Raw genomic sequence first — 22211 nt, 5'->3', positions numbered from 1 at the left:
ACCTACTTGCATTCTTATATAGGACTATGGTTGATCCGTTTTTAGCTAAATATTTAGGGTTTAGAGTTTAAAATTTATCAGTTTATACATTGTTAATTGTTATCATCCAAATTGTTAATTGTTATCATCCAATTAAATATATAAAATTGTTATCATCCAATATCCAACCATGTAGTTAAATGCTACATAGAAGTTCATACAAATTTTTGTTTAGAATACCTACATTTTTCTTGCTAAGAGTTTAGAATACTTACTCAAATATTCATTATACAATGATAACAAAACTTATTAGAAAAAATGATTTATTTTGTATGATTTTATTTTTCACAATAACTTGATAAATGTAAGAAAATAAATAAATAATGAAAGTGATTTTTTTTTTCTTATATGAAAAATTATGATTGAAATAGAAAAAAATTCATTTAATATTTTTGTAACTGTTTTATTAATATTTTATATTATACTTTTGACCACATTATCCTTGTCATTATTATTTTATTTTCTTATTATAACTTTTTTTTTCATAAATACAAATTTGTTTATGTATAAGGATCAATTATTTTAAATCAATTTTAATACATACAAAATTTTATAATTAAGACATAATTATTATTAAAGTTTAATAATTTTAAATAATTATTTGAGAATTAAGAAAAATATTTAGTTTATTCAAATTCTTATAATTATATAATTATAACAAAAAATTAATATATTTTTACAAATGAAATTTAAATAATATATACTAAAACCTTTTATAAATTAGTAATGGTTGGAACAATAGGTTACATATTGAATAATTTATTAATTTAAAAAGGTTTTACTTCTTTAATTTTTAAATTAAATGTATAGTTTTAATAAGTCTATTAAAATCTCGAGTTAACTCTTAAAATCTTACAATTTCACATCAGATTGAGTCTGATTTTAAGTAAACTCTTAAATAGGTAAACTCTTCCGATTTTAAATTTACAATAATAAGATTTTACGAGTTTATAAATAATTTCGATTTTACGATTTTATGGGTATGCATTATCGGCACAAAATGGATATGAATCACTTGCTAGATTATCCTGGTGAAAATAATAAATGTTATGAGGTTCAAACCATTGAAGAAATTGTGAGGGATACCATTCAAAATCCGATCGATGACAAAGTTGAAGATGATTCAATAGCTTTGGAATCGGTCACTCGGAAAGAAACATTACAAACGGCAACAACTTTTCACAACTTTTTGTTGCAATACAATAAGACAATACCCCAACTCTTAAGTGTAATGAGGAGATTTAAATATGAATTCAATATATATTTGAAGATCAACAAAAATAAAAATAAAAATGACTATAAATTCTTTTTTTTACTATAGAATCTTAAAATTAGAAATCTTTAGTAATTATTAATTTATAGTTTATATATACTGAGATTTCAAACAAAATTACTATCTTATTATTTGATCAATTGAGGTTCGATTTTGTACTGGTCTCAAATTGGAACCGGATAAATTATTAATTTTTTCGAGATTATTAATTTATTGAGTATTAATTTATAGAGGTTTTACTGTATATTCTATATGGAGATAGAATAGACACATTTTTTTATTAATTATATATATTATAAAAAATTAATATCTCACACCATAATTAAATAAAAATAAAAATAAAATATTAATTTTCTCGTTTATTTCTCAATATATAATATTTATGTAAAAATCATATAAATAATTCACCAAATTAATTTCTTGTACAACAAATATTTAGCCTCTCAACTATGCTATAGAAAAAATCACAAAGTGAATAACATAAAATTTTCTACATTTGATCAGACATCTTAAAGATGGTGATGATAGTTTAGATAGTTAATTTGATTCAACATATTCACTCCATTTTATTATTTATTGGATCCAATATTTTATCAACCAATGTACACAGGTTTGAGCTAAATAGGCAAAAATGAATTGGTAGAATGGGTTGGATTGGATCATCATTTGAATAAAGAAAATAATCGAACGTCAGGTATTTCCATTCATACTATGGATTATTTGAACATAACGAAATCAATGTATTTTTCAATGTGACAAATGGATGCTTCAATTTTTTCTGAATGTGTAATTGTAGTATGTGAACATTTGTATAATGTTAAGATTCTATAATTTTATCTTGTAAGAGTATGAGTTGTTGCTTTTGTTATTTTATGAGGTGGGTTGACATGTTTGATTTGTTCTTGGGTATTGTTTTAGAGTTTTTATCTCAAAATTTTACTTATTTAATATTGATATTCAAGAGTGAATGATGTTAAATAAAAAGTACAATATTTATCGTAGTTAAAGATGACAATTTAAAATTGTCCCTTGAAAATCGAACCGAATTGTCCCGTTTGAGATAATTTTTCCCCAAAATTGAACGGGATTGGGTGGGGATAATATTTGTGTCCCCGCCTTGTCCCGATCTTATTCTGATTCTGCCTCGAACACTGTAAACATAATTAAATATATTAAATCACCAATATATTTATTTATTCATTATATTTTATAAGAGTAGTAAGTTTATTTCATTATAATAATATAAAATTTTAATATATTAGAATATATATTATATTAAAAATTTCGTTTATATAAAAAAAATTTAAAATATTTTATTAACGGTGTCCCGCAGGGACTCTCCGAAACTAAACTAAACATAACCGCCCCCGTCCCGAAATAAAAACGGGACGGAATGGTAAATACATTCTCCGTCCCGAACCTCCCCATTGTCATCCCTAATCACAGCATTATCTTTGAGTGTGTTTGATAGGTTTATTTACACTAATTTGTTTAAATTATTTATTTTTAACCATTATATGTTCTTATTTTGGAATAGAAATTAATATATAAAATATATCATGAACAAATGCGGGGATAGCTCAGTTGGGAGAGCGTCAGACTGAAGATCTGAAGGTCAGGTGTTTGATCCACCTTCACCGCAAATTTTTATTTTTTTTAATTTTCTATTCAACTTGTTTAAAATTTTAAAATTGGAATGAATGAGATATCCATTATGATAAAGAAACATCAAATTTAATTTTTCTGGCCAAATTAATGAAAAGTTCAACAAAAGTCACATTAACCAAGGTGATGGAAATAAATCAAGTATGTACAAGTTAATTAAAGACAACTTACAAATAAATAAAAGAATAAGAGAATATAAAAACATAACTTTGAGATAGAAATTACAAAACTCAAATCAAGTCAAAGATGATCTATTATAGGAGAAGAAAGACTAATTTTCTATCATACTTGATTCAATAAGGAAGGTTGCAATCTTTCTAATTTCTTTATTCTTTCTTTGAACTTATTTTTCTCATTTTTGGTCTATTCTTTATCGACGACTTTAAAATTTTTGACCATTTTATTCGCATTTTAAAAGTGAGATAAAACATTGATAAATATCACCTCACAATATGTTTTTCTAAAATAAATATTTTTTCTATTATTGTTTTGTTGGAGGCTTATGTTTTAATTTATTTATTTTATCAACAATACACTAATTATAGTTGAGAACCACCTCATTCAAATTAATAGAAAAAGAAAATAATTAGTTTCAAGATGTTTGGTGTGTCTCAAACCTTAAATTTTTCACATTACTTTTTCTTCAAATTTTTTGAAAAATGAAATATATTGTATCTAAAAAATAATCATTATCAAATGTAAAATTCATTTTAACAATTTATCCTAATGATATCACAATTATTTTAGAGATTATATTCTCTTAAAAAAAATCTAAAAATTATATAAAATATTAATTCTTAAACAACAATTTATTTATCTTTAAACAAAGTGTAAGTTAATATGAAATATATATATATATTATTTCAATCCCTCTTCTAGTCTAGTGACAATAAGTGGTGAATATTCTTAACTTTTTTTTGTTAGGTCTGTTTGAGCTCAGCGACAAATTTATTCATGGTTAATGGTTAGATGTGTTTGTCTATATGCTTTAATCCCTTGATGTCACATTCTTTATATATATTATTTATTTATTTATACTAATATTATTAATTATTAGGAGAGAGTTGCTGGATTATATTATTTTAAATAAATATTTTTAATAGATTTAACAAAATTAATTAATTATTTACTTTTTTTAATATTAATTTTTAAGATATATATTTAATTTGATTAATTATTATTATTAAAATTTATTTTTAAGAATATATATTTAAATAAAATATTATCTATTAAAAATATAATTATATACTGCTTTTAATATTAATAGTATATAACTGAAGTGTAATGCATAAATATAAAATAATCTTACATATATTATATATTTATGTGTTTTAATATATAAAATTGTACCTATAGTTGTCATACTTAACATATTTATATTATATATATATAATAATAGTAAAAATATTAAAAAACAACTGTATCTCTAATTATTCTCAAGGTTTCTCCCTTTAAAAGAACTCTTAAAAAAAAAAAGTAAAAAATTTGGAATTGTCTCTTGTGTGAAAGAGGATGAAATTTGGGAGAAAAAATGGTGAGGAATGATGAGAGTTTTATGTCAGAATTTAATTCGAATAGTTTTCTTAACAATTGAGGATCACAATTGATGATCGTTTGCCGCTCATATCATTCGATTGATTGTGATCTTTATTCAACATATCTTCTTAGTAACAAATTATATAAAGTTACCAAATTTGAATTGTTTTTTTGTCTTTTTTTTAATAGATAACACTGAAACTAACTGATCTTTCATATAGAGCCCTCTTATATATATTTTTTCATTATTATTATTATTTTTTTTTTTATGAATTTCTCACTTTCTTTTTTACAATATACATAAATGTATTTGAAAGAACATTTTCTTGCGTTGTCAATGACAATTTTCACTTATCGCTCATAATATTTGGTAGAGATTTTTTTGACACTATTTAATCGATTTGTTCAATTTACTCTACTTTATATTATAATCTACAAAACTTACAAGATTGTTCGATCTTCTTTATTAGTTATTAGAATTTAATTCTTTTAAATATGTAATATTATTTAACACCTAAATTTTTATTTAGTTGATATTATTTTGTAATTTAATTTTCGATAGTAATTTTTTATTTTAATTAATGAAAATTAATTTATTAAAAAAAAAATCATGTATATATAATTTAAATATGATAACAATATTTAATTGGGCATTTATCAAATTTTTTATAAATTTCGAAAACAATAATGGTGAATCTCTAATTAGTAAAATATCAAGTCTTCTAAACAATAATCTCTTAAAGTCTCTAGATTTGCTCTTCTTGTTCTTGTGGCAAAACAAAAGGCAAGAAAAAGCAAAATGAGTGTGTTTTTTTCTCTCAACCCTTTAACTTTAAGGCTGTAAATTGAGAACCAGTAAACCCCACCAGACCCTTTGCATTTTCATCTTCTTCCTTCATCATCTCTGCTGCTCCAGGGACAATCCTCGTGTACATACTCATAATCATCACTGCGGGAATCTGCTCATTGAAAGCCATTGAATTCTTGACAAAATTTCTCACTTTTTGACTTCTTGGAGAAATGGGTTCATCTGATCGATTGTTTAATAGGCAACGAACGATTCATCAGATCCTCGGCGGAGGAATTGGTAAGATCAGTAGGATCATTCCTTCTTTATCAGTCAGTCATTGGTGGTATAACGCTCTTAAGAACTAATTGCTCCTTGATCTGCAGAAAATTAGCTATAAAGTTTATGTTTTTTTTGACTTGTTTGAGATTCTGATCTGGTTGCCGGTTCTGATTGATTCTGGGTTTTAGCTTCAATAGTTTTGATTTCATTTACTTATCAGATTTGTCAACCAAAGAAGGGAATGATTTTGTGGGTTTATGAATTTGGATGCATTTGTGATATCCTTTGTTTAACCTTTGACACTTATTGCAGTTGCAGATGTGATTCTTTGGAGAAGAAAGGATTTAACAATGGGGATTATGATTGTAACAGTAGCTTCTTGGTTGATGTTTGAGAAATCTGGCTATACTTTATTATCATTTGTTTCTAGTGTTCTTTTGCTCTTATCTTCCATTCTTTTCTTTTGGGCCAAATCTGCTGCAATTCTAAACAGGTCAGTTTTCTAATTCATTGTTTTTTGCATTTCTAGATCATAACATTTTCATTTTTCCAGTTCAAGAACACTTTTTAATCATGATAATATATGTATAATCTTTGTGAATCTCCATTAATATTGCTTAAATCCTGGGTTTGATGTTATGAGAATAAGTCTCGATTGTTTTTCCGTTTTGATGAGTATGAGATGACATGGCAACCACATCGTACCTCGTGGTGCTGATGTAGCACATGTTTTCTTAACTTTGTATATTTATAATTCTTCTGTAAACGAAACGAGGAACACAAACAGTGAGTTTGTCATGTAGAATAACATAACGAGACGAGATGATAGCCTACTTTTATAAGAATGTGTGCCAAAATTCTAACCACACATCTTTGGTACGAACGTGAAATATGGTTTATTTGAAAACACTTTCTGGAGTTGGAGTTGGGCATGAGTCTAAGTTTAGAGGAGAAAACTTTCAAAACTTTCCTTGGAATTTTGTTTTTATGTGAAGTATCTCATTTGAATGTTAGTTTAGATGGGATGATGTTTTGAAATAAAGCTTAATTAGACACATAAAATTTAACAGAGATTCAGATTCAACTTCAGATCTGAAGTGTTTTCAAATGGACAGGACTCCTGCAATCCCTAAATATAGATTGTAGTCAATGTAGTTTTTCATGTCTTAGGTGTACACATAAATTTGTTAGTTATTTACGTGTTTTCTATGTTTTTGTATCTATCATTTTTTGACAGGCCTGCTCCACCATTACCCGATTTACATTTATCCAAAGAAACAATGAATGAGATAGCTTCTCTTGTCCTTGATAATATTAATGCATTGTTATCAATATCACATGACATCGCTCTAGGAAAGGACACGGAAATGTTCTTGAGAGTATCGGGGTGGCTGGGGCTAATTTACATTATAGGTGGGCTAACGGATTTCATAACATTGGCCTATTCGAGTAAGTTTCATTCTTCTCAAATCATATCATTTTTTTTTTGTTTCGAACTCTTGTTTTAATCTATTTTGTGTCTGGCAGGTCTTGTGGTTCTTCTTACTCTCCCAGCTCTCTATGAAAAGTTTGCGGATTGTATAGATGGATTTATATTGACGGTTTACAGAAGATCGAGGCAATTCTATGTTTGGTTCAATGTGGAATATATCGCGAGGGTAAGGACAATGATCTTGGAAAAGCAGAAACTTAGCTGACTTTGTTTTTTAACACAAATTTTGTGAGGTTTGTTGTAAAGTCTTTCTTGGCTGCTGGAGTTTGGTTGGTTGTTTTGTAAAAGGTCTTTCTTTTATTTTTCTTGCTTGAAGAGGAAAATTGTATTTTGAATTTTAACTCTATATATGTAAGTGTTTATAAATTATTCTTATTCTATGTTTTTTATAAAAACAATATATTGGATTTAGGAGTTATAAAGAGAAATAAAGGAATAGATGATTTTTTTATCCAAGTTTATTCTTGAGGTTATGTTATGTTAGTAAAGAACTTTAAGACTTGTCAAATTCAATTATATTTCACCAATAGGTTAAAATAATAATTTGAACAAAATCATTTACTTAAATTTGATACAATACTTGTAGTCTTAAAGACAATTCACTAGGTAAAAAAATATATAATTGAGAGTAATCACAAGTTTGAGTTTGACTATATTAAATATTTTTTTTTAAGCTCAACTCAACTATTTACCGACTCGAATAGGCTCGAGCTCGACTCGGTTAAAGTCAAGCCGAGTTTTGACCAAACGAACAGCCTACTCATTTGCGGCCCTAAAACAAGACAACACATAATACCATTGATTACCACTAATAATGTTTTTGTTAGTAGGAAACAAACATAATACCATTGATTACCACTAATAATGTTTGTTAGTAGGAAACAAAAATAATATTTTTTTCATCTAGGTAAGTTTTTATGGTATAAAACCATTCATACAAATACAAAATCATGTCTTAAATTGAGGTGTCATGTTGAGTATGTGTAACTTTCTAAATTCAAATAAAAATAATAATAATAATTAAAGACTGTGTTATCTGTAATCTTAATTATTTTAATAAAATAAAAAAAAAAATCTTGTTATACCCATTTTAGAACTAAAATTTTGTTACATCACAATTCAAGTTTGGATAAATATACTACTTTGAATGATTGGAAGGAAATTGATTATTCAAGAATACAAACGGAATAATTAATCCTTCCTTTGTATAGTAGAAGCAATAATTTAGTTTTTCGCCTTAAAACACTTATTGGATACCAAGAAACAGTTCAAAACCATGACAAACCGAGAAGCAAAGTTCATATTCCCCCATCAAACACCTTTCTTGTATGCTCAAGGCGCCTCTATTTTTCTAACAAGTTTCTTGGCCTGTTGAAACAAAAGTGAAAAAGACAAGTTACATAATGATCCTATTTAGAAACAACTAGATTCAAATCCAAGATCCTAAACAAAAGTGAAAAAGACAAGATTATGTTTCAAAACTAATTTATTGATTTTTTCTCATCTTGATACAGAAAACTATAAGTGTTTTACCTGTTCCAATGTTAGAAACATGATGACATTCCAAGATCCTAAACGTCCAAAGTTTGGCAGAAAACCCTTGTAGAAAGCTAAGGGTCCCTGCACAATCCCAACATCAAAGCTCATTATCATGACTTCAAGAATAATTAAGAAGGAACAATTATGCTGTAGAAACAACAAAAGGTGTACTAAACACAAAACATGATTTCAAACATCTGAAATTTCCAACCAGCTGTAATAAAAAGAAAAATGTATACCTCATTCTTTAAAGTCTTCATGAAGCAATCGAGTGTGTTCTTGTAAGTTGAATCTCCCATCATTCTTGACTTAACCTAGAGCGACAACCATTCAAGTTAAGCATCTTATTTTCAGAAATCATTGTTAATAGAAAAAAAAATGTGTTGTACATCACCAATTTCCTTTTGTTCCATAGTGACATAGTCCGGTACTAAAATAATGGGTATTTATTCAATATCTTGGAAATTTTTAAACAACATTTTTTTAAAACAACTAATCATTTAGGAGGCTAGTACAACATCTCACTGCTATGAAATCGCACTTCAATCTGACAATTTCATTCCAAGTTTCTTGCCACTAAGAAAGCTTTCGAGTAAAAGTGTGACTTAGGCCTGGATTGGGTTATTGAAATGAATTTGATGACTCGTCTAGTACTTATTAGAGGAAGATATAATCAAGGAAACATAATGTACAATCATGAGTCCTCATATGGATATAATCTCATGGCAAAGTTATGAAAATCTATGTTAACTAGAGAGGAGATCTAACAAAAATTATAATGAAAACAAATAAGTTTGTTTAGGAAGATGATACAGAGAAATTAACCATACCACATCAACTGGAGAGCCAATACAGACTGCAACAAAACCAGCTCCTAAACCAGACAGCAGATGGGTCACCACATTATCAGTGAAGCCTGGAATTTTTAAAATTGTCTGCATTCCACAAAAAATAAATAAAAAGACTTGCTCAGTCAAAATAATGGGCAAAAAAGTTTACTTAAAACAAAATATGAATTTACTTGCACATGTTAGAATTGTCGAAAAATGAAGAGCGACTTCTTACATACAAGCAATGTCCAAAGGAAGAAAAAAAAAACGAGAGAAAGAAGAATGGGGGAAAACAACAAAAACAACCTATACATTATAAGTTTCATACACTATATATAATCAACTCTACACCATATCCATAATTCTTCCAAAAATCCATCTCATGTTCAATGACTCCCTATTTGCTTTGAGTGGGAATCATACCTAAGACTTCAACCTCTTAAGTTCAAGACTCTTACCACTTAAGCTAACTGGCTCACATTCATATTTCTCACTAACACCCAAACAAAAGTTAACTATTTCTTTGTAATCTTAGCTCTTGCTATGCTTCTTACAATTGTACCTTATTCATCACTCAATCTTAACAGAAGATAATAGAAATGGACAAAATAGAGTATAACTTTTTTACCTCCTTCACTTGATCATAACTAGCTAGTTCAGCAGCATTTATAATGGCATTCCTGGCAACATTAGGGCCCAGTCCTGTCCACAAAGCCTTAACACCTTCCTGTATTATAAAAACATGCAACTTATAAAGAAACTAAAACATAGACTGAAATTCCAGTGTGTGTTGCAACCAAGTAAAAGAAAGGTATCAGATAAGAATAAGGCTATGTTAATATAGAAATAGTTTTTGGAATTAATTCTACGATTTCTCCGAGCATAATACTTCAATACTAATTCTAATTGTACACGTCCAAACATAATCGGAGAAAAAATTACCTGTCTCGCTATAGTAGAATAAGCATTTAGAGCGCCAGAATAACGCCTTGGCACACCAGGAGGCAATTTTCCTTCAGATTGAAGTCGAACTTTCACAAGATCAGTAGGATTTGCAATTGTTATTGCAAGAGCACCGGTGGTAAGTCCAGCCAGTATTTTCTTTGATAAAGGAACATCACCAACGTGATTCTCTCCCACATAGAGATTCCTTACCTATTTACAACACAAAATTAAGAATAAAAAATGGCTGCAAGATAATTAGTAACATAGATATCCAGACTAGGTTACTGACCGGTTCATACAATCCAATTCTTAGTCCTCCAAATAGGCATTGACGATGTAAGCCCGGAACAATGCCCTTCCAAAGGGAAGAAATTCCTTCTTCCTTCGCAATGGTTGCAACTGTCCCCAACATTCCCCTGTATTTTGGTAATGATATTGCTTCGCCTAGGCCTGCTTTCTTCTGAAGTTGAAGTCTTACTTTGGCAGTGTCCAATGGAATTGTAAACAACTGTATTAACAAATGAAATCATCATTATAGCACACAATAATCTAAGAGAATCCAAATAAACGATTATCCCATCATCAACTACTTCTATCAAATCATCAATACTAATAGAATTTGTTCATTTAACCTCAAATAAACTACATTTTCATCAAACATTTTATTTATAAACCAGATTTTTTGCAAAATATAACTTCCCAGATCAAACATGCTCTAATTGTTTCTAGTAAAATTCACATTGGGAACAGTTTTGTTTTTCAAACCAATGCAATAACCTCACATTTTTGTCCTCCTTCATTGTTAATTTGGTATAACCACTATAAATATGACCACCTTCATAATGGAATCATAAATAAATTTGATCACGGATCGGGTTCATTCGGTAATCTGGCTCTAATAAATCAGTTTATACTCTATCAAAATCTTATATACGGGCCCTATGTGTGGCATCAAATGTATCAAATATAGGGTCAGTTTGCCCGTTTTTTCATATCTGACCCTATAAATCCACAACTTCAAAGCAATTAATTAAACGAAATCAAATATAAAGACACCAACTTCAAATAAGCCTCCAATTGAACAAACTTTGTTTGTTACAACAAATTCACCAATGTATTCAATACTAACAAATAATAATTGTTTAAAATCCAGTTTTTTAATTGAATAAACGTAACAATAGATAGAATACAAAGCTTACATTTTCTTATTCATAGGCATGCTAAAAATTGATATTTAACCCGAATAAATAAACGAACTTCAATAGTTTGATATCAACCAATTTTGAGTACAAACTAGGGTTTGGTTAATTTATTTGGCCAAATATCAATCCAGTCATAATAGCTCAATTTATACTCTATCAAAACCCTATATCCAGCAGATCAGGAGGGTTGGGCTGCTCACCTACAGCCTAAAAAGCATCTCAAGTAATTAGGCGGGGATCAAACAAAGTTATCATCATTTGAGCAAGTGTACCACTTTGGAAATTCAAAGACCTAGTTCTTAAGAATAGATATCGACTATAAAGAATTAAGGATACCCACTTGAGATCTCCTTAAGAAATGGACAAAATTCCACGAGGTGATGATCTATTGAATCCTAACTAGAATAAGATATTGCAGGATATAAGCAAAGACTCAAAATTTCATCTATAAACCCTTGATAAGTATCAAACTTGAATGAAAATTGTTGATCTAACTGTTCAAAACAAAAGATTCAAACTTTATCAGTCCTGTAACTCAAGATGTAGAATGTGCATGCATAAATTTATGGGATAATAAGTGTAACCCATGATGTAGAATGTCTTTATAAGGGTACCTCGGCTGTGCAAGCAGCGAATGCGCTGCTGGCGAAGGTTCCAGCAAAGGAGATATCCGATTTTCCCTTCTGATCGGCCACCATTGCAGAGATTTGCTGGAAGAAGTAGAATTTGGTAGTCCTTAAACACTGTAGGATGATATGTAGAGAGAAGAGGGAGGGGGGTGATTATTTATATGGGTATAGAATCTCGAGAAAAGGAAAGGATAGAGAAAAGAAGAAGGCTGCGCAAGCAAGCAATATTGGGCTTTTTAGGGTCTCTTCTGTGATCTCCATCGTCACTTCCATCGAATTTCAAAATAAGAAAATGCTTTCCTCGTAGGCACTTAGTTGTAAGTCCAATCGACTATTGACTGGGGCCACTTTCTCTTCATTTTTTTTATTTTTATTTTTTATTTTTTATAAATTGTTTATTTGTCACAATATTATATATTTTACAATACTATAGTGTATAGAATTTTTTTTATTCACACCGTGATACCATTAAAATATCGAATATTTACAATATATCAGATTTTAATATAATATCGGGTATCATACTTAATAATATTAAAAAAAAAAATATTTTTTTTTGTAAATTAAGTCTTTATAAATAAATTAATATGAAAAAAAAATTATAAAAAAAAATAAATTTGTTAAGATTATAAATAAAATAGATATTTCTAGAATTTAACTTAAGTCAGTTAGAAAAGTAAATTAATTTAATAAGATTTTATTTTATTTTGTTAAAAAGTTGCACGCAATGTAAATCTAATTATTAAAATGGAAATTAAAATTTTATTAGATATAAATAAATATTATTTTGATATATATAGATATTTTGAAAATTTCGTACTCTTGTCATATCGATAATTTTGGTATAAGTATCATATCTTACCATTTTTTATATATATTGAAAAAATTCGATATTTTATGTATTTTGCATTATGATATTTTTGATAGGTTGAAAAAAAATAAATTATGCTCATAATTATATTATCAAATCAATCCTTCTATCAATTAAAATATAAAATATTTTATTTTTATTTTTATTAAATTTATATTTTAAATATATAAAAAATATATTTTAATAATTAAATTAATTAAAAATCTATCAATCTACTTTTCATTTTATCAAACAAATATCTTTTTAGATAAAATTCCAATAAAAAATCAAAATAACTAAATCTAACATACTCTAACAGAATAAATATGCCTTTTATTTTTTTTTAATAATGTACTGTTAAAATTTATATATATATATAATAACACTTACTTTTAATTTATTCATTCATTTATCAAGATGCTTGAACACTACATAGATATGAATTATAATGAATTTTTGTTATATTTTATGAGTCAAAATACTCTACATTGAATTTTATAACTATTTTTTAGGAAGGTAAGAAGCTATGATGAACTTATAATTATGTCATTCATTTTAAATTAAGGTATAGTAAATAAAATCGAACTCGTTACATTTATATTTTTTTAAACTACTTTTTGACACTTAAACACTTAAACTATCTTAATGAGAAAATTTTATAACTAATAAAACGAGTAGTCGAAAAAAAAATTATAGTTTGATTTTCTCCCATTATAAATCTACGTCCTCCTGTTATACAGAGTTCACAAATTGTTACAAATTTTACTGTTGAAATTCATTGGGTTAGTCCACGTAATTAAACTTAATATTTTTATTTCAATTTTGTTTAGACAAATAATCTGATCAAATACACCATTTTAAAAAAAAAACAATGACATAAAACAATGTTCATGACGATTTAGTTAGAAACAAAACAACCCACCCCGAGTAATTAAGTCGAAATAAACTAAAGAAGAGATATAACTCCGTAACATTTGTTGACTAATCTCTTTATTCTCCTTGTTTATAATTTGGCTAAACTTGTATTTTAGCAAAGAAATCAATTTAATATATAATGTTTTACCCTTAAAATTCTCCTTTCTGGAGATGCCAAATCTTGACTCTTATTCATGGATTTGCCTTTGAATGGTCTTGGAGAGATTTATTATTATTTTTTTTTAAAATTAATAAATCCCACTATTTCGTTTTAAATGAAATTTTTATTATTTTTGACAAGATTTGTGATAAAGGTTGGTCTTAGGGAGGAGATAAAGACTTGTGAGAGCTGATAAAAAAAAAAGTGATATTATATAACATTTTAACACTTGTATGACTTATTTTTAAACTAAGAAAAATATTATGACTTGGCAAAGAATATGTTCAAAATATTTAATATATAATATTTAATAATTATTCTTAATAGAGTAATATTTATTATTTATATTAATATATCTACCTAACTAAAATTTTATTACAAATACAAGTATTTATCTTTTTAAATGACCCATGGGAAGACTTAAACCATGATTATTACCTACATAAATACAAGTATTGTTTAGAGATTAATTTAATTTTATGTAATGAATATTATGTAATAAATATAATCAATATAATATATTGAAAATATAATATAAAGATAATATATATAAGTAAGATATTATCACAATTTGATAATATCTCACCGATATATTATATTTATATTATATTTTCAATATATTATATTAATTATATTTATTATTATGTAATGTTCACAAATAAAATAATTAACTAAAAAATATATTATTTACTTGCAAAGTAGAAAAAGAAGAGTTGTGTTTTCACTTCTAAATGTTCAAAGATCTTCTGTAATCTGATATAAGATTGATCTAAGAACATGTTTAAGTTTTGGTTTGTCAATTCATTGCATCCTAACTTGTTAAAATATTCATTTAATTTATCCATTCTTTCTTAAATTTATTTTATTTTTTAAAATAAGAGTTCGGCACAATTATGTATCCCTATTTCAACTTAAGGTATTTCTATTAAAAATCGAATTTGAGATTCTTAATCTCTTAATTAAAACTCTTTGCTCTCGAGTTACCCTAATTTGTTATTCTTCTTAAATTTAGTGCAATGGATTAGAGTATTAGTTTACTTATTCAAAGTTTTTTTTTTTATTTTAGTTAAGATGAATTCTATTTAAAAAATCTGTTTTAAATTAATGAAAACAAATAAAGTGTTTATTTGTATTATCTTTTGAAATCCTTTTAAAGTTGAGTCTTAATTTGATTCAATTCTAAACTAGTTTGATATGTTTGGTTTTGGATCATGAAAATGATTTTTTGAAAACACATAAAATAGTGGTCCAATGGGTATGTCATGTTTTCTCTTGCTCTGTCCCAGTTTGCTGCCTATTTTTGTAAAATTTAAATACTAAATAAATTTATTTTAAGTTGAAAATTGTCAGATAGATATGGTCATTTTCTTAAAGCCATGTCATTTGTGAGAAAAAAAAAATGTAAAATGATTATCTCTTATCGATATCTTTGCTCCCCTCTCATAGGGGAGGGGCAAAATAGTATTTTTTTTTTTAAAAAGTATTTACATTTTTGTCCCTCCCTATGAGAGAGGAACACAAATATCGGGAACAGAAACACAAATATCGGGAACAGAAGATCCTGCTTCATAAAAGTATCTTAAGTTGAGTTTAAAACTGTTTTTCTAAGCTTTCTTAAAATTGCTTCAATATGATTTGTCTGTTTTATATATTTCAAATAAGGCCTAAAACATTTTGATTTTCATGAAATAAATAAAGTAGATTTGATATCTTAACATATATATACTTAGGATTCAATTTCTAATTTTGCATTCTATTCACAATCAAAGTTACAAAAGTAAATAGGGTTGTGAAACACTGAAACCACATTTAATTTCATTTAAATTTCCTATTCTCTTGAAGTTTGGTTTGGTTTGAACTTTAATGAAACTCACATGAAAAAATTTAACGATGTTTTGCTTCTATGCTTTTAAATGATGAATGGACATGATATCATTAACATGTTTGTGTCCTTGAATTTGCTAGATTTAATTAAATGCTTTGATATGATATTAATGTATGTTTTTTAACCCGGGTATTTAGTATAAAAAAAAAAAAACAAGAGGTACTCTGAAAAATAAGGAATTGTTCCGATGGAATGAAACATTTTCTTCTATCGTAGATTGGTCGTAAATACAGGACTAAGCCGTTATTCTTGACAAAGTTTTTTTTTGAAGATACAGAAAACTCCAAGGTCTAGATAAAATTTTGTAATACCCTTTTATCTCATCCTTTTAATTGACATAGCCCAAATCCTCTAGTAAAATTAGGATGACTCAACCCTTCATTCATAACTCCACTTAAATCATATTGATTTTAGTAAAAATCGAACCTAGAGCTACCCTAAAATGTGAACATTTTAACCAATTTAACAAAATAAATCCATAAGAAGACGATCCCAATGCGATTTCTAACCAGCCACACATTTCATAACACATGCATAGCAGAAATTCATTGTCGGTTTCTAATTCATATCCTCGAGAATCAAGAAGAAGGTAGTGAAGAATTAATAATGAGAAAACATATACAACAAATAGCATATATCTGGATGATGTATATAAGTTGAAGAACCTTATCAATATTCAGATCTGATTAGTGATACAACAGAGATTGATTACAAGCAGCGGGTATACAATGTGTAAACTTCTTTTCCTGCATAAATGGTGGAGGGGAGGAGAATTGGAGAAAATGACTAGAAATTCTACAAACTGAATTGATGAAGCAAAAGACAGAATATGAGTTGGGGAGGGAACTGTCTAGATTTTATAAAGAACAGCAGCTGCCATTTTCACAATACCTGAAACCTTGAAGACGACAGCTGAAACAAACAAGAAAACCACGATTGTCGGGTTTTCCATGAGACTATAATCGTTTGAAAAAATAATAGTTTGAATTAACAACAAGGGTATGTTCAGAACATTTTGTTCTGTACAAGAAGAAGGAAGATGGATGGCTCAGTTTATATCTCATTTGCTCCTCTTCTTTGCTTCACTGTACAAAATAACTCCAATTACTGTAAGAACATAACCAGACATTCCGGTCACTGAAACGGGGTTCCTGAATAGTAAAATTGAAACAACAACCGCGACAGCTCCCTTTGCGTTTCCTAACACCTGGAGAAAATTTAACCAATCTCTCTCAAGTCAAAACTAGCCAAAAGTATGCAATATCAGCAAGAATTCATTCAAATTCCAAAAGATTCAGCTCAAATTAGGCTAAAAATTAAGTTTATTTCCTAACTCGTAACTTAGTAAAAACCTCCAAAAGACAATCTTAACCCTGAAAATCAATCAAATTACGTCATTATAAGGGTAAAAGTCTTTCCGACATTAATTCTACATTTTATCCAATCAACTTACTTCAAACTCATTCACCGCTTCAAATTCAGTATTCAAAATTTATTATCAGTTATAACGAACACACTCTTAGTTACTCAGTGTTCGTGTTCCCCCTTACTCTAGTTTCTGCATTTATTCATCTCATCAGTGAACTAAAACGAATTCTGCTATATTCAAGCTAAGCTAAGTTAAGATACACTTCCTTACAATACAGAGAATTACGACTTTTCCTTAAAAATCACAATAAAAGTCATTTGTCGCAGTAAACATATAACAAAAACAGCCAAGATTTCCACAATTGGAGAAAATTTTCCGATGAACGTACCTGAAGTGTCAACGCGCTTGTGTGTTTGGTGACTAGAAAATTGGTCAAGTTGACGCAATACGCCAACGAAGAATTGAACAACAAATACCACACAATTTTGACATCGTTTCTTGCAAGAGCTACCGTGATCCCAACAACATTTTCCTCCATCAACAAAGTAGCAGGAAGTAATAATCCTACAGCTATGGGTGACATGTAGAGAAGAAGGTTCATAGAATTTAGCTTCTCCCTGTCAGTTCATAAGAGGATAATTTCTTAGCCAAATCAATCTCATATAAATGTGGGTGATAAACTGATAACTATAATTATAACTATATACCCTTCAGATGAAAGCAAGATTCCTTGAACAACTGATTTCAAAGCCCTAGCTGCAGTAGCTCCAAGACACATTATGAAACCAAATAGATGAAAACTTGGTTCACCCTACAATCAAAGAACATTCATTGATTTCACATTCTAATTTACACAATTTCCAACAAACAGTATAGAGAAAGATCAAAATTACCCACCCCACTAGCTATGAAAACACCAGCAACAACAGGAATAAGAGTGACATAAGTGAGCCAAGCTTCTCTCTTCACAGTCATCAAGTAAGCAAAAACCGCAGTAAAGAATGGCGTAGTAGCCCCAACTGCCTGATTAAAGGAAACAGGAAGATATCTCAAGGAGATATTCCCACCAACAACTGAAAAACAGAAAATCAAACTTAGGGCAGCAATTTTAGCAAATTGAACCCTCGATCGGATAGCTTGAAGTGGGACAAACTTCATCCAAACAATGGCGGCGTAACTGAGAATTGAACAGGCCATCATATGACACATGGTAAGGAAGATCGGGTATTTGAAACCGTAGTTACTTAACAAGTATTTGTTAAGAAGAAGAACACCGATGTTGGATGCATACCAAGAAGAAACAAGACCGATCGTGACCCATCGGCCGGAGGCCGATCCCTTCATTGGAAATGAGATAAAAGGGTGAGATTTGATTAGGGTTTACAGAAGCACAGTAATTGTGTCGGTGGGTATTGAAGAAGATTAAAAATGGTGATTGAAAATGGGGGAAGAAAGGGAAAGGTTTTAGAGAGAGATGAGAATGAAGATTCTTAATTCAATCAATCCCCATCTTTTTTTTTTCTTTTGTAATAGCGCGTATATAGATAGATAGATATAGATAGATATAGACTTTGTATGTATATAAACAAGATATGGAGCTGTGAAGAAAGGCGCGAGCTTTTTTTTTCACAGAGTTGTTTTAACAGAGCAGCAGGACTGCAAGATGATGATGAGAGAGAGAGAGAGAACGCGTGGGCGCGTGTATTTTTATTTATTGACTTTAGTAGTAGTAGGAGGAGATGCATTTGTATTATTTATATTATTTTCCTTATAACTACCTTCTCAAAACATTAATCTAAGTGGATTAATAATTTATTGTTTATTTGAAAATTATTTCAAAGTCAACTCATTTAGTCATATCAAATTAGGATTTGTTCAATGGTAGAAAGGACAATCTGATAAAGGTGTAAAAATTCAGATCCAATCGAAAGCAATAGGTAAGTTATCGAAAGGTATATAAAAAATAACGTAGGTTATAATATCAAAAATATTGATTTCGTAGATATACCAAAATAGTAAGAGATGATACGTGGATTATAAGATTTCATAAACTATTTATGAGAATATTAGTTTTATTGTTTCTATATCGTTTTCTCTCCCGAAAAGCGTTGAGGCTAATCGTCCACATCCCATTGTTCAGAAGGATGAGTCGGGATTTAAAAAATAGGTGTAGTCCAATAGGGTACTTCTTATGCTTTATCATATTATTAAAAAATAAAAGTTATCTTCGGAGAGGTCACATTGATGACCAAGAAAACTCTTTCGAAGGAGCAAGCTTCAACGCTCCCCAAAACAACAGAGTCATCATTGTAGGGAGGGTAAAGAGAATCCAACGAAAAGCGGTATTTCATTCCCTTGTTTTGTCGTGGCACACAAATAAATTATCGGTATCGTAAAAATATAAGATTTTCAAATTTTCAATATTCACATCGTAATTATATAAAATTTTTAGTAAAATTAAATGGATATCAATATTAATAAATTTATTAATTTTTTTAAATAGTTTTGAATCTCACTTTATAAGTATCATTTTAGAAACTTAGATTTTGAAAATGAACTCAAAATAAAATTAAATTTTAATATTATTCGGTAGGAACGGTATGGTCATACTTGTATCATGTCGAGATTTCGGTACACAAGAATAAAATACAGTAACAGGTAATAGTATGTTCCTTCTACACTGAAAATATGGTTTTATTTTATATGTCGTACCAGACCACCTTCAAACATGACCATTCAGTTTATTAGCTTAGTAACGGTTCAACAAGCAAACTCGACTAATAATTATTAAAAATTTAAAAATATATAATTGAGTTAAACTATATTGTGAAAGCTAAACCTATTAATTAATAATTAAGTTTTTATATCATTAAATATTTAAAAACTACAACTAATAATAATAATGATAGATTTTTTTTAATATATATGTTTAGGCTAACCTAATTTATTTGCAACCTTTTATTATTATTATTGATGTTGTTATTTGTTTAAAAAATATATATACTTATTTAGTAATTAGTTTGTATGAACAAATAAAACTAATCAAATTGACTGAATCAATCTTTTTATCAAAGACAAACCAAAACGCTCTCAAATCGATTTCAAATAAGTCAAATTTCAACGATTTTGTTGTGCATTAACATTTTAGTATACAATCCGACATAATTGAATCATTCATGCTCTTGCAATCTGGCATCTAACTTGCACATATTTAATGAATATCAAGTATTTATGCCTTTTACGAGTACGTGGTCTTCGTCAGGCACCAAGAGCATGGTATAAAGCTTTGAGTTCGTTCTTATTATTTTTTGACTTTCTTTAATCTAAAACAGACTCTTCTATGTTCATGTTTCATAGAGATGATGCTCGCCTCTTTGTACTTGTCTATGTTGACGATCTTATTATCACCGGCTCCTCTACTGAGCTCATCACGGCTGTAACAACTCATCTGGTGAAATCCTTTTTGGTCATTGATCTTGGTCACTTGACGTACTTCCTAGGTGTTGAAGTTGCTAAGTGTTAGGAGGGTCTCTTCTTGTCTCAGCACAAATACACATTGGACCTCTTATACAACTTCAAGTTGGATGGTGCTAAACCTGTTTCTACCCTAATGTCAACCAAAAAGACTATCATCTTTGGGTCATCTAATGCTACTGAATATCGTAGTGCTATTGGTGGTCTTCAGTACATCACTCTTACCTGCCCTGATATTGCCTTCAGGGTGAACAAGCTTGCTCAGCACATGGCCTCACATCTCGCCTCGCAAGGATGCTGTTAAGAGATTGTTCAGGTACATGGGCTTCTTCTCCGTTGCTTCTCCCTTCTCACTCTCCGTTGAAATTAATGTTTTTAATTAATTATGGTATTGATTAAAATAATATAAAAGGTTGTAAGTTACGTTATTTAATTCTAAAATAGGAAAATATTTTTATCTTGATTATATATTTATTTAGTAATGGTACGATTGATTGAAGAACAAGAAAATAATAACTATGTTCAACCAACATAGTTATTATTTTCTTGTTCTTCAATCATACCATCACTAGATCTTCTAATTCTTTGATTTCAGTTAGTAAGAGAGATCTTGAAATAAGAAATAGACCCTAGAAGCTAAACTAAAAAAGGGTATCTTGAGCAATTGCAATAATCGGGTTCATTGATATTCTTGGTATAGTAGATGTTATCACACATACAATTAGACTCAATTTAATGGAATTGTTTGAACTTAAAGGGGATCTTCTATAATCTCGCACGTGAGGGGACGCTTGTGATAAATTTTTTTCTATCTTAAAATTAAATAATGTAACTTATAATCTTTGATATTATCCTAATCAATACCATAATTAATTAAAAAATATTAATTTCAACAATATGTCATTCCTTATTTTTCTCTTCAACCCAACAATCTCACCCATTCTTTGACTTTTGGCGGTGATCTCGTTGACGGGAAATCGACATCCGCCTATGTTGTCTTTCTTGGGTCTAATCCTATCTCGTGGCGGTCACGAAAACAGTGCAGGGTTGCTCGCTCTTCCATCGAGGCCGAGTATAGGGCCTTGGCCACTACAACTTCTAAAGTTTGTTGGCTTCATCATCTCTTTGCCGACCTTGGAATTTCGTTCGCTTCCCACGCCGCGGATTTTGTGTGACAACATGGGTGCCACTCAACTCGCTCTCAATCTGGCGGCACATTGCTATTGACCTTCACTTTGTTCGTGATGTTGTCTCAAAAAAGGTTGCATTTTTGTGTCTTATGTCAATATTCAATATCAGTCAACAGATTTGTTAACAAAGTCATTGACTCGAGCTCCCT

General features: G+C 28.9%; 3 protein-coding genes and 1 non-coding gene across 4 annotated transcripts; 2 read left to right on the top strand and 2 right to left on the bottom strand.

Annotated features, from left to right (window-relative positions):
* The first annotated feature begins 2881 nt into the window (after positions 1-2881).
* On the top strand, positions 2882-2954 carry TRNAF-GAA. The gene has a single exon. It is a non-coding gene; the product is annotated as a tRNA-Phe (tRNA).
* Positions 2955-5310: 2356 nt separating this feature from the next.
* On the top strand, positions 5311-7518 carry LOC124936047 (reticulon-like protein B12). The gene is made up of 4 exons (XM_047476499.1): positions 5311-5600; positions 5895-6075; positions 6820-7031; positions 7110-7518. The coding sequence occupies exons 1-4, from the start codon at positions 5534-5536 to the stop codon at positions 7277-7279; spliced, it is 630 nt and encodes a 209-aa protein (XP_047332455.1). The 5' UTR covers positions 5311-5533; the 3' UTR covers positions 7280-7518.
* Positions 7519-8222: 704 nt separating this feature from the next.
* LOC124933546 (mitochondrial uncoupling protein 1-like) lies at positions 8223-12488 on the bottom strand. The gene is made up of 8 exons (XM_047473960.1): positions 12205-12488; positions 10678-10896; positions 10386-10598; positions 10072-10170; positions 9444-9548; positions 8853-8927; positions 8608-8694; positions 8223-8442 (listed from the first exon to the last, which is right to left on the bottom strand). The coding sequence occupies exons 1-8, from the start codon at positions 12286-12288 to the stop codon at positions 8407-8409; spliced, it is 918 nt and encodes a 305-aa protein (XP_047329916.1). The 5' UTR covers positions 12289-12488; the 3' UTR covers positions 8223-8406.
* Positions 12489-16648: 4160 nt separating this feature from the next.
* On the bottom strand, positions 16649-18935 carry LOC124933545 (probable sugar phosphate/phosphate translocator At3g11320). The gene is made up of 4 exons (XM_047473959.1): positions 18296-18935; positions 18106-18209; positions 17787-18015; positions 16649-17236 (listed from the first exon to the last, which is right to left on the bottom strand). The coding sequence occupies exons 1-4, from the start codon at positions 18740-18742 to the stop codon at positions 17090-17092; spliced, it is 927 nt and encodes a 308-aa protein (XP_047329915.1). The 5' UTR covers positions 18743-18935; the 3' UTR covers positions 16649-17089.
* Between the last annotated feature and the right edge of the window lie 3276 nt (positions 18936-22211).

Source organism: Impatiens glandulifera, chromosome 4, assembly GCF_907164915.1.
Source record: "Impatiens glandulifera chromosome 4, dImpGla2.1, whole genome shotgun sequence".
Classification (NCBI taxonomy): Eukaryota; Viridiplantae; Streptophyta; class Magnoliopsida; order Ericales; family Balsaminaceae; genus Impatiens; species Impatiens glandulifera.
This window is presented reverse-complemented; position numbering and strand designations above follow the sequence as displayed.

Coding starts and splice junctions, on each gene's coding strand:
- LOC124936047 (XM_047476499.1), top strand. CDS start 5,534: ATGGGTTCATCTGATCGATTGTTTAATAGGCAACGAACGATTCATCAG. Junction 5,601..5,894: donor GATCCTCGGCGGAGGAATTG/GTAAGATCAGTA, acceptor CACTTATTGCAG/TTGCAGATGTGATTCTTTGG. Junction 7,032..7,109: donor CATAACATTGGCCTATTCGA/GTAAGTTTCATT, acceptor TGTGTCTGGCAG/GTCTTGTGGTTCTTCTTACT.
- LOC124933546 (XM_047473960.1), bottom strand. CDS start 12,288: ATGGTGGCCGATCAGAAGGGAAAATCGGATATCTCCTTTGCTGGAACC. Junction 10,599..10,677: donor GAATTGGATTGTATGAACCG/GTCAGTAACCTA, acceptor TGTTGTAAATAG/GTAAGGAATCTCTATGTGGG. Junction 10,171..10,385: donor ATTCTACTATAGCGAGACAG/GTAATTTTTTCT, acceptor TTTATAATACAG/GAAGGTGTTAAGGCTTTGTG.
- LOC124933545 (XM_047473959.1), bottom strand. CDS start 18,742: ATGAAGGGATCGGCCTCCGGCCGATGGGTCACGATCGGTCTTGTTTCT. Junction 18,210..18,295: donor GTGTTTTCATAGCTAGTGGG/GTGGGTAATTTT, acceptor CTTTGATTGTAG/GGTGAACCAAGTTTTCATCT. Junction 18,016..18,105: donor ATCTTGCTTTCATCTGAAGG/GTATATAGTTAT, acceptor ATGAACTGACAG/GGAGAAGCTAAATTCTATGA.